Source organism: Mesoplodon densirostris, chromosome 6 (assembly GCF_025265405.1).
Source record: "Mesoplodon densirostris isolate mMesDen1 chromosome 6, mMesDen1 primary haplotype, whole genome shotgun sequence".
Lineage (NCBI taxonomy): Eukaryota > Metazoa > Chordata > Mammalia > Artiodactyla > Ziphiidae > Mesoplodon > Mesoplodon densirostris.
Window position 1 is genome coordinate 7,652,002 of NC_082666.1, and position 23,264 is coordinate 7,675,265.

General features: G+C 51.7%; 2 protein-coding genes and 1 non-coding gene across 3 annotated transcripts; 2 read left to right on the forward strand and 1 right to left on the reverse strand.

Annotated features, from left to right (window-relative positions):
• Positions 1-500: 500 nt before the first annotated feature.
• On the reverse strand, positions 501-10,881 carry COQ4 (coenzyme Q4). Its single transcript, XM_060100732.1, has 7 exons — positions 10,492-10,881; positions 10,254-10,385; positions 9,070-9,166; positions 8,441-8,543; positions 2,569-2,698; positions 1,864-1,957; positions 501-1,335 (listed from the first exon to the last, which is right to left on the reverse strand). The coding sequence occupies exons 1-7, from the start codon at positions 10,559-10,561 to the stop codon at positions 1,176-1,178; spliced, it is 786 nt and encodes a 261-aa protein (XP_059956715.1). The 5' UTR covers positions 10,562-10,881; the 3' UTR covers positions 501-1,175.
• Positions 10,598-22,229, forward strand: TRUB2 (TruB pseudouridine synthase family member 2). The gene is made up of 8 exons (XM_060100731.1): positions 10,598-11,120; positions 11,608-11,739; positions 13,764-13,838; positions 14,977-15,038; positions 16,142-16,223; positions 18,919-18,991; positions 19,512-19,648; positions 20,904-22,229. The coding sequence occupies exons 1-8, from the start codon at positions 11,012-11,014 to the stop codon at positions 21,227-21,229; spliced, it is 996 nt and encodes a 331-aa protein (XP_059956714.1). The 5' UTR covers positions 10,598-11,011; the 3' UTR covers positions 21,230-22,229.
• Positions 21,389-21,461, forward strand: TRNAK-UUU (transfer RNA lysine (anticodon UUU)). Its single transcript has one exon. It is a non-coding gene; the product is annotated as a tRNA-Lys (tRNA).
• Positions 22,230-23,264: the final 1,035 nt, after the last annotated feature.

Genomic DNA, 23,264 nt, shown 5'->3' on the forward strand with positions numbered 1-23,264 from the left:
CCTCCCCCACTGCCAGCCCAAGGCTGCCAGAGTCATGGGCAGCACAGGGCAAAGGCAGCAGCAGACTCTTGACCTGATGGGAGCCTTTATTCAGACAGTAGAGACTCGCCTCCCCCACTGCCTCCCTCTTCTCAGGCCTTGGGAATTGGGTACAGCCCTCCCTCCTGCAAAGACCCCCAGCCTGGCACCCAGAGAACCCTGGCTGGCAGGGAGGGGTTGGGAACGGGGGTTGTGGACCTGAGCCATCCCGGCATGAGCCTAGGCAACTGATTCCTACGCACACGTGGTTCTGAAACCGTGCACCTCAGATTGGAACTTGAACCCACATGCCAGGACTTGAACCTGGCCAAAACCCAGATTGGGACTTGAACCCACGCGGCCAGGGCTCGAACCTGGCCAAAACCCACAGTCTTCCAACTGAGATCACATACCTGGTTTCAGGACTTAATGAAGCTCAGGTTCTTGATGTTTCATTGCAGAAAGTATTCAGTGAGACAAAGTGATAGGTAAGAGGTGGATTTATTCAGAGAGAAACACACTCCACAGAGTGTGGGCCATCTCAGAAGGTGAGAAAGGCACCAGGGTATGCGGGTTGTCAGTTTTTACAGGGGTGGGTAATTTCATAGGCTAATGAGTGGGAGGAGTGTTCCAGCTATTTTTGGGGGGGGGAAAGGGGTGGGGATTTCCAGGACTTGGGCCACAGCCCACTTTTTGATTGTTATGGATCCTTGGAACTGTCATGGCGCCTGGGGGTGTGTCATTTAGCTTGATGACATGTTGCAGTGACCATATACTGAGGCTCAAGGACTAGTGGAAGTTGACTTGTCCGCCATCTTGGACCCATTTGGTTTTAATCAGTTTATGTCTTGTCCTCGGGCTTTGTTGTTCTTTCAAAGGTTGTGCCCTGCCCCCTTCCCTCCTGTTTCAGTTCTCTTTGGGCAGCTCCTGGCTCCCCTAGGAGCTCCACCGCTGCCTGCTCCCTCCCGAGTTGGCCCTCAAAGCCACTGAGCAGTAGTTATGATAAATTATGATTAGTGATGTCCAAGGGTCAGTGTTGAAAGAAAAGGAACAAAGGTGATGGCAAAGGAGCGCTCCATCCCCGGGGGAAGCAGGGGTGGGGGGTTGGGAGCCAGACCAGGCCCTCCGGCTCAGGGGCTCAGGGCCTAGGCTGGGCCCTAGACGTGCATGGGGGGCTCTGTGATGCTCAGCTCCTGCCGTAGGGCCTTCAGGGGCTGCTCCCAGCGCCGCTCGTAGTACAGGTTGAGGACACACGGGGCTCTGCGCGCATTCTGAACTGCCCATGGGATCAGCTTTGAGACCAGCACTTGCAGGCTTCTGTGGGGCAGCAGAGAAAAAAGAAGACAAAAGACATAAGGTCCCGAGTGCTGGGCACACCACGTTCCCTGCAGTGGATGTGCATTTTCTCAGTTAATCCTCACACAGACCCAAGAAGGAGGTAGTTACTATCCCCACTTTTCAGATGAGGAAACAGAAGCTCAGTGAGGTAAAGCCCTGTGCCCAAAGCCACACATTTTGAACATGCCAAAGCCCAGCTTTAAATCGAGGGCTACCTCACTCCAGAAACTAATGCCAGATTGCATCCCCCTGCCCCCCCAGTTCCCTGACTCTACTGTTCTCACCCGATACTGAGGCCTGGCCCAAAAGACCCTAGAGTCCTATGAAACGTCCAGGCTTCATTCATAGTCCTGGAGCCCCTGTGCCAGGCCAGTTTCACCTCTCTGCCCCATTCTTCCCATCCTGGATTCCTGAGAACCACTGGGGCTGCTCAGAAAGGCTGTAGGCTCTTCTCTATTTCCTGGAGCCCTGAGCCTTCCCCTGACCCCTCACCACTTGAGAACTTACTGGGCACTGAGTTGGATCGGTCCGAAGAGTGCACTCAGGATGCACATGGGCAGGCCGGTCTGGACAGCCTCAAACCACTTCACCACGATCTCCCCTGGCAGGCAGGGTGGGGAATGGGGTGAGAGGTGAGCAGGGGCCAGGAGGAGAGGCCAGTGATGCTGATGCTCAGGGCAGGACACAGTGAGGTGTCTGCTCCGTTCTGAATCTCTACTAGGGGTCAGCAGTGCCCAGTCCCAGCCTGTGCTGGGCCCTGGGGCACTTGGCTTGGGGCTGGGGAGAGGGTGCAAGAAAGAGCAGAAGGAAATAAGGGCTGGGAAGGAAGCTTGGGGTCAGAATGCAGAGGACTACAAAAGCCAGGCTGAGGACTCTAAGCCTTAGGGAATTGCTGAGGGTTTCAGAGCGCAGGGAGCTAACAACCGGAACAGGGCAGGGAGCCCTGGTGTTTGGATGCTGCTACATCAGCGTAGGAGCCGTAAGAGGCAGTGGGGATGGAGGACGGGATGCACGGCACAGGTGCACCAAGATGTTCGGGTAAAGCAAAAAATGAGGCACTGGGCCAGCTGATTGGTGGGTGACTGAGACAGGTGTGCCCTGCCCTGGCCCTGTAGACAGACTTGGGAGACAGGCTGGCCAGAGCGCCCTGTCCCCGCCCCATGCCCCACTCCCACTCCGGAGGCACTCAGCAGCTGGCTGGCTGGCACTCACCCAGGATGTTGGTGGGCATCCCCAGCAGGGTGTGGAGCATGTCGTGCACCTCCCGGTACCGCTGGATCACGTATGCCAACTCCTCATCGTCCACGAATCGGGTGGGCGCTCTGGTGTCTGGGGAGACCCTCTGACAACCATGAACCTCCCCTAGACCCCTTCCTGATGGCTCCCAGGGTCCAATTTGCCAGCCTCTCCTTGACTCTCAACCACGCCCACCAAATTCAAACCCCACCAGAAATCTCTGGGGACTTTGTTTCTGTGCATACCTGCTGACAGGGGAGTCCTGAGGCAGGGAATATGGTGGATTGGCGCCCCCTTTGCCTACCCCAACTCACACATAATGTACACACCCTGTTGGAATCCCTGGAGGTGGGGTGGGGGGAAGCAGGAGTTGTTTGTTTAATGATATAGAGTTTCAGTTTTACAAGATGAAAAAGCTCTGGAGATTGGTTTCACAACAATGTGACTATACTTAACACTGTTGAACTGCCCATTTAGAGATGGTTAACACAGTAAATCTTGTTATTATTATTATTATTATTATTATTATTTTATTTTTTGCGGTACGCGGGCCTCTCACCGTTGTGGCCTCTCCCCTTGTGGAGCACAGGCTCCGGACACACAGGCTCAGCGGCCATGGCTCACGGGCCCAGCTGCTCCGCGGCACGTGGGATCTTCCCAGACCGGGGCATGAACCCGTGTCCCCTGCATCGGCAGGCGGACTCTCAACCACTGCGCCACCAGGGAAGCCCCTGTTGTTATTATTTTTTAAAACTACAATTAGAAATAAAATGGGGGGAAAAAACCAAGAAGCACCCAAGGCCCCGAATTCGTCAGATGAACTGCTCCCAGCCTAGGGTGCTCTTTCCCTCCACCCTCATCTTCACCTTGACAATTCCTGCCTATCTTATGGTCTCGTGTAGCAACCCATACCTTTCTGTGGCATTCGACATGATTGTATCGTGATGTTTAGTGCATGTGATTGTTAATGTCTCTCGTCTAGACCTGCACTGTCCAGTACAGCAGCCAATCATGGCAGCCACTGAGCCTTGAAATGTGACAAGTTCCAATTGAGATGTGCTGTACATGTAAAACACACACTGGATTTCGAAGATGGTATGAAGAGAATAATGTGAAATCTCAATAATTTTTTTTTTTTGCGGTACGTGGGCCTCTCACTGCTGTGGCCTCTCCCGTTGCGGAGCACAGGCTCCAGACGCACAGGCTCCGGACGCACAGGCTCCGGATGCACAGGCTCAGCGGCCATGGCTCACGGGCCCAGCCGCTCCGCGGCATGTGGGATCTTCCCGGACCAGGGCACGAACCCGTGTCCCCTGCATCGGGGCAGGCGGACTCTCAACCACTGCGCCACCAGGGAAGCCCAAATCTCAATAATTTAAAAATATTGATTACATGTTGAAATGACATTTTAGTATGCTGGATTAAACAAAATATCTTATTGAAATTAATTCCACCTGTTTCTATTTGCTTTTATTTATCTGCTAGCAGTAGATTACCTATGGGGCTTACACACTATTGCTATGAAGAGTGTTGCAGCAGGCTGGAAGCAGCACAGGACTGGGGCTCACGGTTCTATCTCCAGGGCCTGGATGAATAAACATATCTTAAATGCAGGAGTAAAAGGCCAGCCCCAGGCACTTTTCTGACCTCAGGTAGGGATGGCACCTGTCCTCCTTTACCCACCCTCTCTGAGTCCTTGGCAGCACCCATGCACGGTAGGGGCACCCTGGTCTTCCTAGTGCCAAAGCATGGCCTCAGCCTGTCCAGAGGCCAAGGGATTTGATGCCTTTATTGCTTGGGGCTGCTGGCCCTGTGCCATGGTCTGTGTCTGTGACTTCATTGGGTCCCAGGTCTAATTTCTTCTACAGAGTTCTACCTGCTGTGTGAAGCTGAAGGTGGTCAGTGACGGCCTACATGTATTGAGTACCTACTATGTGCTGGCACTGTATGAAGTCCTTTACACATATTGTCATTCTGCATCCCTGAGACCACCTGGGTGTAGATACTGTTATGAGCCTCAGATACAGATAAGAAAAATGAGGCTCCGAGATATAAAGTAGCTTGCCCAAGATCACACAGCTGACTAATCAAGTGGCTGAGCCAGGATTCGAAACAAAGCCTGCTGGATTCCAAAGCCAGTTGCCTTAACATCCATTATTTTTTTATATATATTTTTTTGCGGTACGCGGGCCTCTCACTGTTGTGGCCTCTCCCGTTGCGGAGCACAGGCTCTGGACACGCAGGCTCAGCGGCCATGGCTCACAGGCCTAGCCACTCTGTGGCATGTGGGATCTTCCCGGACCGGGGCACGAACCCGTGTCCCCTGCATCGGCAGGCGGACTCTCAACCACTGCGCCACCAGGGAAGCCCAACATCCATTATTAATCAGCCATATAAGTGCCTTGAAAGATAAACATGAGGTTTCCTTACCTCAGATAAGGCTCAGAGGTCAAATGATTTGCCCAGGGCTTTAAAGCTGGGAAGAAAGGCAGACTTCTAACTCAGGCTACTGCAGAGCCCATGCCTGTAATCTTGATGCCACAAGGACAACCACCCATGCCCCACCCCACCCCCTCCAAGTCAGCCTCAGGGAGGGTGGCCTCACCTTGAACTTTGATCTCAACCTCTGCTGGGACAAAGGTGTTCTTTTACGCTGTGTGGGCTGCTGGTTTCCAGGCCCCAGAAGCGTCACAGTCTCTAGGGCCGTTACCACAACTAAGGCTGTGGCTGAGCAAGGCGCCCAGGGGGGCCTTGGCAGTCCCATACCCTCCACAACAATAGGACAAAAGGCTCTAGGGGAACTTCAGAAGATTCTCCATTCCTGGGTGGCACCTGGAGCAGGTCACCCTGGTGGGTTTCCCACTGATGAAATAAACTTGCATCTTGGTGAAATCTCCGGGTGATGGTATAAAATGGGGCAGAGGCAAGTGTTAGGAGAGTATGGGGAACAGATTATTTTCTCAGGGACAATAATCTCCTAAAGCAGGGGTTCTCAACTGTCCACCATGGGACATCTGCAATGTCTGAAGACATTTATGGTTGTCACAACTTAGGAGGGCGAATGCTACCAGCATCTAGTGTGTAGAGGCCAGGGCTGCTGCTAAACATCCTACAATGCACAGGGCAGCCCTACAACAAAGAATTATCCAGCCCCCAAAGTCAACAGTGCCAAGGCTGAGAAACCCAGTTCTAGAGCAACCTTTGCTCACTCCTTCACCTCCTCCAGCCTGGCTGGCTCCTGCAGCTGGACTGGATAGCCACTTGACAGAGGTGCTTTGATGGGAAGTATATGTGTTGGGGCAGGGAGGGGAAGGGACAGGGAAGGTGCCCTGCTGTATCCTTGGGTCCTTCTATAAATCAGATCATGTTACTACCCTGCTCGAAACCTCGATGGCTTCCTATTGCTTCTATTACAAAATACAGACTCTGTCTCTAAGCAGATAGGGTGGGGGATCCCTGGAGAAAAAGAACCAGGCATGGCATTCTTGACATTAGAGAAGCCATTTTGACCTAAGCCATTTTGTGACCTAAGCCTAGACACAGTGCTTGCCCTTCAACAGGTCTCAGTAATTAATGATCTTCAAGGAATAAAGGAATGCAGGAACAGAGGAAAAGCAGTCAAGAAACAATAGCTCAGGGACTTCCCTGGTGGTACAGTGGTTAAGAATCCGCCTGCCAATGCAGGGGACATGGGTTCGAGCCCTGGTCTGGGAAGATCCCACATGCCGTGGAGCAACTAAGCCTGTGCTTCACAACTACTGAGCCTGTGCTCTAGAGCCCGTGAGCCACAACTACTGAGCCCGTGTGCCACAACTACTGAAGCCTGTGCGCCTAGAGCCTGTGCTGCACAACAAGAGAAGCCACTGCGATGAGAAGCCCATGCACCACAACGAAGAGTAGCCCTTGCCCGCCCGCTGCAACTAGAGGAAGCCCATGTACAGCAAGGAAGACCCAATGCAGCCAAAAATAAATAAATAAATAATAAAATAAAAATAAAAATGAAAAAAAACCCCAATAGTTCAGCGATAAAACAGTGTCCTAGTTCCTCCTCAAAGAATATACATAACCATCTGATGTGTATCTTTAAGCTTTTCTGTAGGAACTAAGGCCCACACCCAGGTGGAGGATGGTAACTACATGCTAAGATCCCGGACTAGTCAGTACCTAAGAAATGATGATGTTGACCTTTTCTGACCCTCCTGACTTCAATCAATTAAGACTTGGACTCCGTTGACCTCTGCCCCAATTCTATGCTGAATTCTCCTCTGCTCAAGCCCCTTTATGAAGACGCATATACCCTTAGCTTAAAACTTCCCCACTTTTGCTGTTAACAGACACTGCTTTGGTAAAGATCCCCGGTGTTCGCCTTACTTGCTGCAAGTAATAAATCCTTCCTTCTCCCCATCTTTGGCTTGACTGTTTCTTTTGGCTCAACACCCACCAAGAGGCGAACGCAGTTTTCGGGTAACACTTCCCGTGGCAGGCAGGGTCTGGCTGGGCCAGGCTGACCTCCCGGCCCGTTGCCTGCCTCCCCCCAACTCACTCCTCTAAGGTCATACTGGCCACATTGGTCAGTTTGCCTTTTCCTAACCACACAGAGCCTTGCGCTTGCTGGTTCCTCTGCTCGGAATGCGCTTCCCCATCTCTCCTCAGAACTGGCTCCTCCCCATCTTCCAAGTCTCCCCAGCAGGGCCTCCCATAACCACCCTGTTAGAAGTGGCCACCTGCCACCCCCACTCCGCCCCGTCCTCTATCATGTTGACTGCTGTCCTCACAGCACCACCTGCTAGAATAGTACTAAATAAATATTTTGCCTGAATTTTTATATGAGAATTTTCTACTTTTACTGCTTTATAGTCTACCTCCCCAACTAGAATATTAGCTCCATGAGGGCAAGACCTTGTCTGTCTAGTTCGCCACCGTATCCCCAGCACTTGGAACAATGGATGGCACATGACCGATTCTGAACAAATGAATGAGTCCCTTGGTAGATGGGACTCTGCCCCCCAGTCCCTGTCCTCTCTGCCTGGGGTTGGAGAGTGCCACACTTGTCACACCCAGGGAGGACACTGTCTCTAGAACAGGGGGACACAATGCGACAGTTAAGAACATAATCTGGGTTTGAATACTGCCTCCATTAATACTGGCTTGTGAAATCAGCAAGTTGCTTAACTGCTCTGGGCCTCAGTTTCCTCATCTATGAAAAGGAGATAGGGACTTCCCTGGTGGCGCAGTGGTTAAGAATCCGCCTGCCAATGCAGGGGACATGGGTTCGAGCCCTGGTCCAGGAACATCCCACATGCCGCGGAGCAACTAAGCCCATGCGCCACAACTACTGAAGCCCGTGCGCCACAACTACTGAAGCCCGCACGCCTGGAGCCCGTGCTTCGCAACAAGAGAAGCCGCCGCAGTGAGAAGCCCATGCACCTCAATGGAGAGCAGCCCTCGCTCGCAGCAACTAGAGAAAGCCTGCGCGCAGCAACGAAGACCCAATGCAGCCAAAATATATCTATAAATAAGTAAATTCATTAAAAAAAAATAAATGAAAGGAGATAATAATAGAACATACTTGGCAGGGTTGTTGGGAGGATTCAGTGAGCTCATGTATGAGCCTGGCACCTGGCATGCAGCAAGAGGTTAATAAGTGCTGGCCAGTGTAATTGCTCGCAGCGATGTTCCCGGCCCAGTTGCCTGTCCCATAGAGAACGACAAAGCCTGGGCGCAAGAGACCGCAAGGCACTCCTGCCCATGCTGGTAGCTCAGGCTCCTCCTTCCTCAGGACATTACTCCTGTGCCATTCCTCTCCCCTTCCTGGTGACCACAAAATGCACAGAAGCTGGAAACTCACATTCACATCCAGGAAACGGAGATACTCGCGGCCAAGGGAGCCCTCAGGCAGACTCCGGAGCTTGCCCAGGTCAAGGGTGGACAGTGAGATCCGGGGACGCTCCCTGTGAGGCAGAAGGCAGGACTCAGGTATTGGGAGGGCACCAGCAAAGGCAGGTGAAAGGTCCAACTAGATCAAGGGTGTGAGAGGTGAAGGGGAAGAGAGCAGCAATGGGGCCACAAGTGCTAATGGAGCACTTACTACTGGCCAGGCCAGTGGCAGGGACTGAGGAGACTACCACAAGCTGAGGCTATGGTTCCTGCCTTAGGTAAACAGGCCTCAGATGTGATCAGCGTATTCACAAAGGGCACTGAAGGGGTGGGGGTTATAGGCAGCATATGTTATGGGACCTTAGTGAAGGCACCAGAGCCCTGTTGCTGGAACTGGGCTGAGGCCACCATATTGCACTACCCAGGGGTCATCACAGTGTCTATGTGAATGGCACCCACGGAGTTGGGCAGTGCCCAGCCTGTGCAACCATCCATGGCCAAAGTATCAAGAAGAGCTCTCTAGAGGAACACAACGTGATTCCCGAGAGATCAGAATCCCCAAAGAATGCCCTCAATGCCCCAGGCAAAGATGGGACCTACTGCAGGATCTGGGCACCCTCTGGATCCTTCCTCATCTGGTCCCTGAGGACCTTCAGGGTACGGCATCCTGTGGTCTCCCCCAGAACGGCAACCATGTCTGAAAGGAAAGAAATGGGGACAAATGGAGAATATGATCTTAGGTAAGTTACCTGACCTGATCTGAGCCTTAATTTCCTACATGATAAAACAGAATATCTACCTCTTAGTTATGAAGATTCAAGTTAAACACTTAATCACCTGGCACACAGTAAAAGCTCAATATATCTATAATTACTACTATGGTGGTTAGTTTAATTGGATGAGATGGCTCTGGTTAGCACAGTGCTCTAAAGAGTTCATAAATCACTTCCACATCCGTCATCACGACAGAATACCATGTCTCCATGGATGGGTATAGGCTTTGGTATCAGAGAGTGCTGGGTTTGAGGACTGGTGTGATCACTCTATAGGTGACCGTGTGCAAACTGCTTCACATTTCCAACCCTCAATGTCCTAATTTGTGAAGCGCACGTGATACCTTTCATATAGGGTTAATGCAAAAAATCAATAACAACACTCATATAAAACAACACAGTGAGTAAGCAAAACAAGGGCTCAGTGAACAGTTAGCATTATCGTTTTTACTAGGAGTAACAGTACTTTCCAGACTTAAGAATCCTGGAGGAGATGAGAAAAACACTGTAGCATCTCAGAACGTTGTATTAAAACATCCAGCAAACACTTATTGAGCATTTATTATGTGCCATGCACTATCCAAAATGCTAATGGGATGTTATAATTTGATGGGCCCTCATAAATCATCTAATCCAGAGGTTCTCAGTGTGGCTGGATGACAGAATCTCCCGGGAAGTTTAAAAAGTTTAAACTTTTTAAGTTTAAAAAGGCAGAAGCTCAGATTCCACGCCCCTTCCTCCCTCCCCTCCCCTCCCCTCCCCACTCCCGGCAGATTCGAATTGAGTAAGTTTAGGGTGGGACCCAGGCATCTGCATTTTTATGAACGTCGCGGGTGATTATGAGGTGCAGCCAGGGTTGGGTACCCTGGCCTAGTCTAGTCTCCAGTTACCCAAAGCAAACGGAGGCTTTGACAGTGTCCGGGACCTCCCCGGGCTTTCAAGGCAAGGCAAGGCAAGGGCGCGCCCAGACCCCAAGCCGCCCCAGGGAAGCGCCGGCGTGGGCTGCCTTACCGTGGCGATACGGGTCATAGAGCGCCATTCCAGCAGAGCCCGCGGCCAGCAGCGCCTTCTGCAGCGGGGAAGTGGGGATGTGTTCGGGGTAGAGGAGGCCGGTGCCATGGCTCGTGGCTCGAAGGGGCACATCTGCGGGGAAAGAAAACAGCGGCGGTGAAAGGAGCGGGGTGGGGTGGGGTGGGGGGGACAGCGGCGTGGCGGGTCCCCAGCACTCCTTCCTGGCCCCGCCACTTGCCTGCAGCGGGCCTGGGACGGCTTCGGAACGCGCGGAGGGGGCGCAGTACCCCGCGCAGCAGTGTCGCCATGGCAGCGGGCACTGTAGGACTTCCCAGGGAGGATGGGCGGGGCAAGGCCGACTCCTCAAGCTTCTCTGGCGACGACGCGCAGGAGAAGTCACAAGGACTCGATCCCTACTGCGCTGAGTAGGACCTTTTATGCGGGAAAGATAGCACGGACAGGGAAGGTCTCTAAGTATGAGGAAACCCAGGCAACCTACTTCCACAGATATAAAATTCTCCCCGTTTCACCAAACCCCAAAAAGTGTCTCCAGGTAAGCTCCGCTAGCTTTGGGGGTTCAGCTCCGGACCTTACTCCCTTCTCGGAAGCACGTTTTCCCCGAGGACAATAAGACACGAACCTCTTCCGGCTGTGAAACATGGCGGCGCCCATTGGAAGGACCACATTTGGGAGCGGGACCATAAGGCACTTCCGTCCGGGTTCAGCTCTTCCGCGAGCTCGGGACGCGGGCTTCAGGCATGGGGTTAGATGGTCTGGCGCGGCTGCATGGGCTCTTCGCCGTCTACAAGCCCCCGGGGCTAAAGTGGAAGCATCTGCGCGATACCGTGGAGCTGCAGCTTTTGAAAGGTGAGTGCCTCGAGCGAGACCCACGATCCCGCTCCCATTTTCCCGGGAGGCCGTCTTCGCTTCTGATCCATGCTGCAAAATAAAGTCATGTGACCTAGTCGTCTGGGCAGAGCGGTTTCCTAATCGACTGTTCTATACACTCCTCGCCTTCCCCTGTGTTCAAATGGGTAAACAGACTCAGTATTGTCCGTTGTCATAAATAGTTAATAAGTAGTAAAGTCAGGATTTAAACCCAAGTCTGTTTCTTAACTTCTGCTTTCGGAAGTAGAGTACTTTAAAATCTCTAAAAACTCACTGGACAGAAGTAGTCAGTGAGTTTACAGTATAACAACAATAACAAGTATGATGTGTTGAGGACCTACTCTGTACTAGGTGCTGTGTGGGCTTTCATCTGTCTTCTACATCTCCATACTTAGCTGTCCCTCCACCCCCCACCCCCGGTGTTCAGACAGAATCGACAAGATGTTCTTTACTTGTGTGTGCTCAGGTCTCAATGCTGGGAAGCGACCTGCCTCTGAACATCGTGTTCGCTTCCTGCTGGGCCCCGTGGAAGGCAGTGAAGAGAAGGAGCTGACCCTCACAGCCACCAGTGTGCCCACCCTCGTCGACCATCCGCTGGGTAAAGCACATTCAGGAAGGGGCCTGGATGTCACTTCCCAGGAAATCCCTGCCCAGAGTCAGGGTCCTAGCCAGAGCTCAGATGCCTTCTGTCCCAAACCAGTGTAGGGCCACAGTGGGGATGCAGTATTTGACCAGGGATTGGCAAAATTTCCTGGAAAGGGCCAGATAGTCAATATTTTAGGCTTTGCAGGCTCACCTCTGCCATTGTAGTGCGGAAGCAGCAGCTATAGACAGTATGTAGAGCAATGAGCCGTGCTGTGTTCCAATAAAACTTTACTGGTGGACGCTGATATTTGAATTTCATATAATTTCATATGTCATGAAAATTATCCTCTTGATTTTTTTGAACCATTGAAAATGTAAAAACCATTTTAATTTGTGGGCCATAAAAAAAAACAGGCTTGAGGATTTGACTTGTGGACTATAGTTCGTTGACCTCTATTATTCTGGGACTCCAGGTAGGAATTGAGACCCTCAGGTAGAAGTCATAAGGAGGGAGTTTTGGGCTCCTGTGAAAGAGTGATTTTTTTAAAAATTTATTTTATTGAAGTACAGTTGATTCACAGTGTTGTGTTGATTTTTGCTGTACAGCAAAGTGATTCAGTTATACATATATGTACATTCTTTTTCATATTCTTTTCCATTATGGTTTATCACAGGATATTGAATATAGTTCCCTGTGCTATATGGTAGAACCTTGTTGTTTACCCATTCTGTATATAATAGCTTGCATCTGCTAATCCCAAACTCCCAGTCCATCCCTCCCCCACTCCCCCTCCCCCTCGGCAACCACAAGTCTGTACTCTATGTCTGTGAAGAGTGACTTAACTATAGTCCACAAAGCTGCCCAACAGTGAAACTAGTTCTGACACTGAGCCCCTGTCATTAGACATGATTAAAGCATGTGTTGGGGAGGCTCTATAGGAGGGCTAAGGAGCTTGACCAGGAACCTCTAAAACCCCTTGGAGAGAAGTAATCAGTGAGTTTACAGTATAACAACAATAACAAGTCTGATGTGTTGAGGACCTACTCTGTACGGGGTACTGTGTTAAGCTTTTCCCAAATACTACCCCACTGAATCCTGTGAGGTGGGTCCTAGTCCCATTTCACAAATGAGGAAACTGATGCTCAGTGTTGACTAATGTTAAGTCATGTAGTCTGGATTCAGTAGACTCTTAACCACCCCATACTGGTCTCCTAGGTTCCTCTTGATCTACAGAAGTGTAAAAGCATCTAGCTCATTCCTGCATTCATTCTTTTTTTTTCCCCAGCTTTCTTGAGGTATAGCTGATATACAAAAAAACTATACATACTTAATTTATTATTAATTTGATGGGTCATTCATTCTTTCGGGAAATGGGTTATTTCCCGAGCAGTCAGTGAGTTCTGGGCTCTGGGGTCAGAACTGTTAACACACAGACCCAGACCCTGCCTTAAGGAGCTCACAGCCTCCATTTTCTCCCTGGGAGAGTGGCCAGGACTCTCCTTCTACAGGAGCTGGATAGGGAACCCCTCCAGTCTTTTTTTTTTTTTTTTTTTCCGGTACGCAGGCCTCTCACTGCTGTGGCCTCTCCCGCCGCGGAGCACAGGCTCCGGATTCGCAGGCTCAGCAGCCATGGCTCACGGGCACAGCCGCTCCGCGGCATGTGGGATCTTCCCGGACCGGGGCACGAACCCGTATCCCCTGCATCGGCAGGCGGACTCTCAACCACTGCGCCACCAGGGAAGCCCTCCCCCCCAGTCTTGATTCCAGTGTTCTGCCCAGTCCACTCAGAGTGTCTCATGGGGGGAATGGTGATGGACGGACTTAACAGGCCTCCTGGGTTGCCCTTTCTCTGGGCCCAAGAAACTGAAGAAGTGGTCTTGGGCCCCAAATTCCACGGTGAGGAAGCCTGAAAGTCCAGCCTGATGCTGGCTTGGGCTCCATGAGGCTACATTCTAGGAATGAGGTCACCATGCAGCCCAAAGCCATCCTGGAGGCTGGATTATTTGAGGAAAAAGACCTCGTTTGTTTTTTTCCAGTACGTGGACCAGCATTCACCAGCCTGAAGATTGGCATGGGGCACCGACTGGATGCCCAGGCGTCTGGGGTGCTTGGTAGGTGTTGTGGTGAGCCTGGGGTGCAATGATAGAGGCTTGGGAGAGGATCGGGGAGCTCCCAGGAGCCCAGCCCATTTCTAACCTGACAGCCATTTCCCGCTACTGCCTTGCTCCCCTGATTCCTGCCAAGTCTGATGCTCTGGAGAGGTGCCTGGTGGGAAGGGGCAAGTCGTGATCACCCACGTTTATCAAGTGATTCCTGCCTGTGACACGTGGTTTGAAACTCTTTGTGCACATACGTTCACCATAATAACCTTATTTGGTAGATACCATATGATTTTAGGAAGAAAGTCAGGCTCCAGGAGCATAGGTAACTCATCCTGGGTCACGTGCCTAGTGAATGTCCCTGGACCAGAGAGGGAAAACTGTCATCGCTTGCATGGGGCAGCCAAGTGTGTGACCCTGGCCCCACTGGCTGGGCTCTGGATGTCGCTGGAGCTGGACGCACAAAGCCCTGAGTCATGAGCCATCTGTGTCCCCAGGGTCAGGCGGTGGCCACGTCCTTCATACACAACAGTCGCAGCAACTTGTCTTGCTTCCTGGGACACAGGCAGGCGGACGTGATCTCATGCCCCCCTCCCTCCAGGAGTGATAGATGGTCATTCTTTCCTTCAGCCAGAGGGAGACACAGACCGGAGGAAAGGCAGGGAGTGGCCACAATGCCCCCATTTATTTGCCGGCTTCTTCCTTCCTGTGCATTGCCTCGATCATCACAACACCCACAGGGCTCAGACAGTATTTTTATGCCCATTTTACTGATGGGGAGCCTGAGACCCAAGGAGGTTAAAGGACGTGCTTAGAGCCGCCCCAGATGTGAATGTAGGTCTGTGTGACTGGGCCAGTGGTCTCTTACTTCTGCGTGCATCAGGACCCCAGGGAGCTTGCTAAGGACCCCTAGGCCCCCTCCCCTACATGAGTCAGCGTCAGTATGTAAAGTGGTGGGTCCCAGAAATCTGCATTTTCATCTATGCACAGAGGAGCTCACTTGTTCCCTGTAGAAGAAGCTCTTCTTGCCCCTTTGCTGGCTTCCACAGCCTTGGAAGTGGGAGTATTCTGCTGGAGGGGGTGAGGGTTGGAGGACCCAGGGGAACAGGACGGGGGAGCCAGGTGTGAGATCAGGCTGGGTGCCTTGCAGTGCTCGGCGTGGGACGTGGACGAAGGCTCCTCACCGACTTGTACAACGCTCACCTCACCAAGGTATGGGGGCTGGGGACGGCCTGCTTATCCCTTGGCCCTTTCCCTGGGGGTCACTGGTACGATTCCGAAGCAGAGATGATTCCATGGAGAATACCCAGGCCATCAGCAAGCATTTTTTGGGGGGTCATATACCAAGGGAGGCTGTAACATCTTAATGACAGCTGGCATTATCGCATGCTGGCTACTCTGTGCTGAGCACTGGACGCGGACTCCCTTGTGGATGCCTTACAGCGTCCCCGTAAAATGGGGTCTATTGTTAACCCATTTTACAGATGAGAGAATGAGGCTCAGGAGACGACGCTTGCTCGGGGTCACACAGCCTTTAAGGGACAGAGTTGGGATTTGAACCTGGTTCTGTCTGACACTGGGTGTCAGGAAGCTTGCATGCATGCTGGGCTGCAGGGTCTGGCATCACGATCCTGTGCAGAGACGCCACATTAGAAGTCCCGTGTTTTTCGTGGTTAAGAGCACAGATTCTGAAGCCAAGTTTTCGCTTCAAAACTCAGATTGTACCCCTCTGTCTCCTTGGGTGGATTACTTAACATCTGTGTGCCTCTGTTTCCTCATCTTTGAAATGGGAGTGATCGTAGTACCTCCTCTGTACGGTTGCTCTGAATATTTAATCAGTGACCGTATGTAATATGCTCAGCACAGCCACTGGCACGTGGCAGATGCTCAATCGATATCGCTGTTACCATCCTCTCTATCATCGTCATTACTGTTATTCGACGCAGAGGCAGGTAGCTGCACAGATCGTATCTGGAGGGGAGAGAGGAGCTGACAGAGCATCCTGGGAGGGGCCTGGCATGAGTTGTCAGGTTGGGCAGAAGTGGAGAGGTGTGGAGGCCCGGGGTTGTTGCAGGGTGGCTCGGGGCACCCTTCGCAGGCTGCTGATGCTTGCTGTCATAGGAGAGGAAGTTGGGTGTCCTTCCCCAGGGGCAGCTGAGCAGGGGCTGAGCACCTGAACTCCGTGAGGGGAGACCTGAGGGCCCCCCAGCCTCAGTCTAGCACCTCTAGTCGAGCTCCTGGGCCACACCTCCCTCCTTGCCATGGCGGTTTAGAGCCGAGAGGCTGATCATACCTCCCTCTCCCTGTCCTCGCAGGATTACACAGTACACGGCCTCCTGGGCAAAGCCACAGACGACTTCTGTGAGGACGGGCGGCTGGTGGAGAAGACGACGTACGGTGAGAGCCCATGGGAGTCCAGGGCGGGCGGGAGGGGCGGGCGCGGCTGCCTCTTCATTTGCTTCCTTTGATTCCTCACCCTGACGTGGGCCGTGAGGGCCCCCGCTCAGTTATTCTCAGACACACCAAGCCGGGGCTGGCTGTTGGCATGGACGTGTGATTCTGACTTCCAGGAATGCCCTGTGCCCCCCTGTGCTCTGCTTAAATGTTACCTCCTTAAATGGTTTCAGTGTACTGTCAGAAAAGTAATCAACTAATGACTAGTGATTATTTAATATCTGTCTCCCCACCAGAATGTCAACCATGAGAGCAGGAACTGTGTAGTTCCACTCCTGTGGTCACACACAACACAGCGCCTGGGATGTGGGAGGTGCTGTATTGATGGATGGATGGATGGATGGATGGGTAGATGGGTGGATGCATGGGTGGGTGGGTGGATGGCTTAGTTTTCATTTCTCACTCTCCCCATGTTCTCAGACGTCCTATATGATCTGTTGCATTTGCTTATTTGATGTTTTTTGAGCACCAACCATGTGGCAGGCACTGGGGGCAGGGACCGGAGGCATATGATGAATCAGATGGGGTCCCCAATCTTAGGCCTCACAGTCTAGCAGGGAGATCAGACACACACCTCTGCATCTCCTGGACAAGATTAAAAACATGTGGCGAAGCAGTGCTGTCTATATATTTGTACTTGTATGTGTGTGTCAACATCCAAAAAATGTCTAAAGACAACTACCAAGTTGACACTTCTGAGCGGGAGGAAGCCAGAATTTGGAGGAGGGGAGATGTTTGTTGGTGTTAATCTAAATTTTTTGAAGAAGATTCTTGTATCAATTATATAATTAAAAATAGGGGGGCTTCCCTGGTGGCGCAGTGGTTGAGAGTCCGCCTGCTGATGCAGGGGACGTGGGTTCGTGCCCCGGTCCGGGAAGATCCCACATGCCGCAGAGCGGCTGGGCCCGTGAGCCATGGCCGCTGAGCCTGCGTGTCCGGAGCCTGTGCTCCGCAATGGGAGAGGCCGCAACAGTGAGAGGCCCATGTACCGCAAAAAAAAAAAAAAAAAAAAAAATAGGACTTCCCTGGTGGTGCGGTTGAGAATCTGCCTGCCAATGCAGGGGACACGGGTTCAAGCCCTGGTCTGGGAAGATCCCACATGCCGCGGAGCAACTAAGCCTGTGCGCCACAACTACTGAGCCTGTGCTCTAGAGCCCACGAGCCACAACTACTGCAGCCCGCGCACCTAGATCCTGTGCTCTGCAACAAAGAGAAGCCACCGCAATGAGAAGTCCACACGCCACAACAAAGAGTAGCCCCTGCTCGCCGCACCTAGAGGAAGCCCGCGCACAGCAACAAAGACCCAATGCAGCCAAAAATAAATAAATTTAAATAAATAAATACTGTAGGGACTTCCCTGGCGGTCCAGTGGTTAGGACTGTGCGCTTTCACTGACAGGGCCCGGGTTCAGTCCCTGGTTGGCGGGGCCTGGGTCCAAAAAAAAATAAAAATAAAAATACTAATAATGACAAAAACACTAAAGAAAACTAAGTGCTGGGAAAGAGACCCAGGTGCAGAGTAGCGGGAGCCAAAAGGAAGAAGCCACGTGCTCTAAGAGGGGCTTCCTGGAGCAGGCGGCATTTGAGCCGGGCTGTAAATGAGTGGGGAGGAGGCTGCAGGAGGTGCCTCCAGATAAGACAACAGCATGAATGAGACCAGACAGAAGGGATGGGAGGCCCAGGCCCTTCCCAGCTGGCCAGGCCTTAGTCACCACACCTGCTCCCAGAGCTCTGGCCTGTGGAGTCAGAAGTTGGTGGCTGCCCCAGCTGGCCTGCAGGCTCGGCCTCCCTGCAGTCCGTGGGCATCCCCAGGCTTTGCTGCTGCCTGCTCCACAGCTACTTGGTTGGACCAGCAGGCAGAGCCACTCCCACTTCTTGCCACCCATTTCTGCATTTGGACAGATGGCACCCTCCCTCCTGGTGTCCCTGGCCTGAAAAACCCCAGACTGGGGCTCAGGCGACCTGGCTTACAGTATGGGGCAAGGGGCTTCCCTGGTGGTGCAGTGGTTGAGAATCCTCCTGCCAATGCAGGGGATACGGGTTCGATCCTTGGTCCGGGAAGATCCCACATGCCTCAGAGCAACTAAGCCCGTGTGCCACAACTACTGAGCCTGTGCTCTAGAGCCCGTGAGCCACAACTACTGAAGCCCGCGCACCTAGAGCCTGTGCTCTGCAGCAAGAGAAGCCACCACAATGAGAAGCCTGCACACTGCAACAAAGAGTAGCCCCCACTCACCGCAACTAGAGAAAGCCAGCGTGCAGCAATGAAGACCCAACACAGCCAAAAATAAATAAATAAAATAAATAAATTTAGGAAAAAAGAAGAAAGAATATGGGGCAAATCACATTACATCTTTGGAGCCTCATTTCCAGAAGAAAGTGTTCTTAACTTGGGTGTGTGAGCCCCTTGAAAATGTCCTCAAAATGTTGAGTTCATGTGTATCTTTCTGAGAAGCGGGTCCAGAGCCTTCATAAGATTCTCAAAGGACTCTGAACCCCCTAACTGGGAACCCTGGGACCAGAGGATGCTCTGGGACCCCATCTAGGTTCCAAGGACAGGGCTGGTTTGTGGGAAGGGAATTTGCCAGTTTGCCTCCTCAGTGGGCACCTATGTGCTGACCATCCCCTGGCTTTTCCAGACCACGTGACCAGAGAGAAGCTGGAGCGAATCCTGGCCCTGATCCAAGGTTCCCATCAGAAGGCTCTGGTGATGTAAGTGAGGCCCGACCCACACCTCCCTGAAAGGGGACCCTCAAGGAAGTGCTGGAAGGGCAAGAAGTTGCTCACAAGGCTCCCTGTAGGCTCCGCCCACTCTGGGGCAAATTCCAAAACCAGACACAAGCACCCATTCCTTCCACAGCCTGCAGAAGTGTTTCTTTGTGCTGGGTCTTGGGCCAGCCCCTGGGGAGACCAAGGGGAACAAGAGATCCCAGCTGGCCTCCTAGGGAGTATATGAGCTAAGGGAGAGGAGAGCTAGGGGTCCACACCCTCACGGCACAGAACCAGTGGGTGGAAGTGGTCAACACGGGGATGACCGTTGAAGCCAGGGAGAGTGTGAGGGGGGGTCAGAGCCTGCAGTTAGGGACTGGAGGGGACAGCAGAAGGCTGCTGCGAAGGTGGCTAGAGGGGCAGGGAAGGTGGAAAGCGAATGAAGAGCTTCAGGCAAGGCATGAATAGGGCAGGGCCAGGGGTAGGCAGTCAGCTGCCCACTCTGGTCCCTCCTGATCCCCAGGTACTCCAACGTTGACCTACAGACCCAGGAGGCCTATGAGATGGCCGTGAGCGGCGTGATCCGGCCCATGAACAAGTCCCCGATGCTGATAACTGGCATCCGATGCCTCCAGTTTGTGCCTCCAGAATTCCTCTTAGGTAAGTTGCTCCAGGAAGTTGGGAGCAGCGCCACGGGGCTCCTGGGTTTGGGGAGTCACTGTGGAAGGCCCTTGCAGAGGCCAGCACGTGTGAGCCCTAAGCTCTGCTGGCCAAGGCACCGGGGGCGACTTCCTTCCTAGCCTAAGGCTGGACTTGGCTGATCACACAGCACACAGAACAAATGATGTCCTATCTCCTGCCAAGTCCCCCTTTGAAGCCAGACCTTAACAAGCAGAGATTATATTTAGTGGCTCGTTTCCAGAGCCACCCAGTGTTTCAAGTCATTTTGCGGCATCAGACACCACTCTCCCTTCCCAGATCCCACCCAACTCAGCAGCCCGACCACCACTTCTTTCTTTGTTTATCGTATTAACAGGGCTCCTTGCTCCTTTTCCTTTTTTTTTTTAACAGCTTTATTGCAGTATAATTGCTTTACAATGGTGTGTTAGTTTCTGCTTTATAACAAAGTGAATCAGCTGTACATATACATATGTCCCCATATCTCCTCCCTCTTATGTCTCCCTCCCACCCTCCCTATCCCACCCCTCTAGGTGGTCACAAAGCACCAAGCTGATCTCCCTGTGCTATCTTGCTCCTTTTCTTGAGTGCTGACCAAGACTCTCCTGATGCTATGTGCCTTATAGAAATTATCTCTTAGATTCCTCACAACCACTCATATTACAGATGAGCAAACCAAGCCTTAGAGCAGCACTTTGCGAACTTTAACCTGCCCACTATCACCTGGGGTTCTTTTTTTTTCCCCCTGGCCATGCCACATGGCTTGCGGGATCCTTGTTCCCTGACCAGGGATTGAACCCAGGCCCCGGCAGTAAAAGCGCTTAGTCCTAACCGGTGGACCGACAGATATTTCCCAACCTGGGATTCTTCTTAAAAGGCAAATTCTAGGAATGCCCCGGTGGTCCAGTGGTTAGGACTTGGCACTTTCACTGCAGGGGGGCATGGGTTCAATCCCTGTTTGGGGAATTAGGATCCTACAAGCTGCGAGACCAAAAAAAAAAAAAAAAAAAAAAGCAAATTGTGACTCAGCAGGTCTGGGTGGGGCCTGAGATTCTGCATGTCTAACAAACTTTCAGGACCGACCCTGGGCTACACTTTGAAGAACAAAGCCCTAGAGAAGTAAAGTGTCTTGCTAAGGTTATTACACAGCCAGGAGGTCTCAAGGGGTGTGGATCTAGATCAGCGGACACCAGAGGCCGTGCTTCTGACCACCGCCTCTGTTGTTTGTCCTTGGCAGAGGTGCAGTGCATGCATGAGACGCAGAAGCAGCTGCGAAGGCTGGTGCACGAAATTGGCCTGGAACTGAAGAGCACTGCTGTCTGCACCCAGGTGCGGCGTACACGCGATGGTTTCTTCACCCTGGACGATGCCCTCCTAAGGACCCAATGGGACCTACCCAGCATCCAGGATGCCATCCAGTCCGCAGCACCCCGAGTGGCAGCAGAGCTGGAGAAGAACTGGAGGCTGGGGCTGGGCACCCAGCAGCCCTCCAGTCCAGGCTGGCCCTGGGACTCCGAGGGGCCAAGCTCTGCCTTGGGGCTGGAGAGCCATACGGGACATTGAAAGGCCAGGCAGCTGGTGGAGTAGTGGGTGTATAAAGATAAGAATTGTTCGTGAGCCAGAACTGATGACTGTGCAGAACATGGCGGGGGCGGGGGGCGGGAGCTTTTTAACACGTGACAGAAAACTCTGAAGCTGTAAGAGAAAAGATCAACAGGGACTTCCCTGGTGGTCCAGTGGTTAGGACTTGGTGCTTTTGCTGCCAGGGCCCCGGGTTCAATCCCTGGTCAGGGAACTAAGATCCTGCAAGCTGCATGGCACGGCCAAAAAAAAAAAAAAGATCAACAGACTTGGCCTAGTTAAAAAGAAAAAGACTTCTGTACAGAGGAAAAGATGCTAAACGAATGACAGACTGATAAAAATATTTGTTATATATTTAAGAACTAATATCTATAATATATAAAGAGCTCTTATAAAACAATAAAAAAAGATGACAAGAAAATGGGTCAAATGACATGAATTGTGTGTTATACAGCAAAAGAAATCCAAATGGCCAGTAAACCTGAAATGATGCTCAACCTCTCTAATAATGAAAGACATTCAGATGAAAATGAGATGACTTTTCCTTGCCTTTCAAATAAATTAAGAAAAGATAACACCCAGTATTGGGGAGGATGTGAGAAGATGGGCAATCTGTACTGTTGGTAGGAATATACAACTGTGTAACCTTTTAGGAGTAATTTGGTAGCATGTATCAACATTTAAAATATTCCTGCCCTGGGGAATTCCCTCGTGGTCCAGTGGTTAGAATTCAGCACTTTCACTGCCGTGGCCCAGGTTCAATCCCTGGTCAGGGAACTAAGATCCCGCAAGCCTCACAGCATGGCCAAAATACAATAGAGTAAAATAAAATCAAATACTCTTGCCCTAACCAACAAGGACCTACTGTATAGCACAGGGAACTATACTCAATATTTTTAATAACCTATAAGGGAAAAGAATACAAAAAAGAATATATATAACTGAATCACTTTGCTGTACACCTGAAACTAACACCACATTGTAAATCAACTATAATAAACCAACAAACAAATACTCCTGCCCTATGACTTAGCGGGTACAGTTTCAGGAATTTGTCTTCTGGAGTAGGTTGCAGAATGTTTTAGGTACATAGGTGTTCATGCCTGCACTGTAATAGTAGCCAACGGGAAATGTAGGGACTTCCCTGGTGGTCCAGTGGCTAAGACTCCATGCTCCCAGTGCAGGGGGCCCAGATTTGATCCCTGGTCAGGGAACTAGATACCACATGCCACAACTAAGAGTTTGCGTGCCACAGCTAAAGAGATCCGGCACGTGACAATGAAGATCCCGAGTGCTGCAACTAAGATCCGGCGTAGCCAAACAAATATATATTTAAAAACAGGAAATGTGATTACCATCCATCAGTAAGGGACTGGTTAAATAAATATGGCATGTGCAGGGTCAAAAGTCTCTATTCTTGGGACTTCCCTGGTGGTCCAGTGGTAAAGAATCTACCTTCCACCGCAGGGGACGCGGGTTTGATCCCTGGTCGGGGAACTAAGATTCCCACATGCTGTAGGGCAACTAAGCCAGCACGCCACAGCTAGAGAGTCCACGTGCCACAAACTACAGGGCCCACACGCTCTGGAGTCAGTGCACCACAACTAGAGAGAAACCCAAGAAGACTGTACACCGTAATGAAAAGATCTCTCATCCCTCAACAAGGTGCCACAACTAAGACCCGACGCAGCGCCATCCCCCGCGAAAGGAAAATAAATAAATAAATATTTTTTTAAACAGTATCATTCTTGGGCTTCCCTGGTGGCGCAGTGGTTGAGAGTCTGCCTGCCGATGCAGGGGACATGGGTTCGTGCCCCAGTCCGGGAAGATCCCACGTGCCACAGAGCGGCTGGGCCCGTGAGCCATGGCCGCTGAGCCTGTGTGTCCAGAGCCTGTGCTCCACAACGGGAGAGGCCACAACAGTGAGAGGCCCGCATACCGCAAAAAAAAAAAAAAAAAAAAAAGTATCATGCTCTTGGTTTTGGACACCTTGGTTTCATGTGTCTTTTTTTTTTTT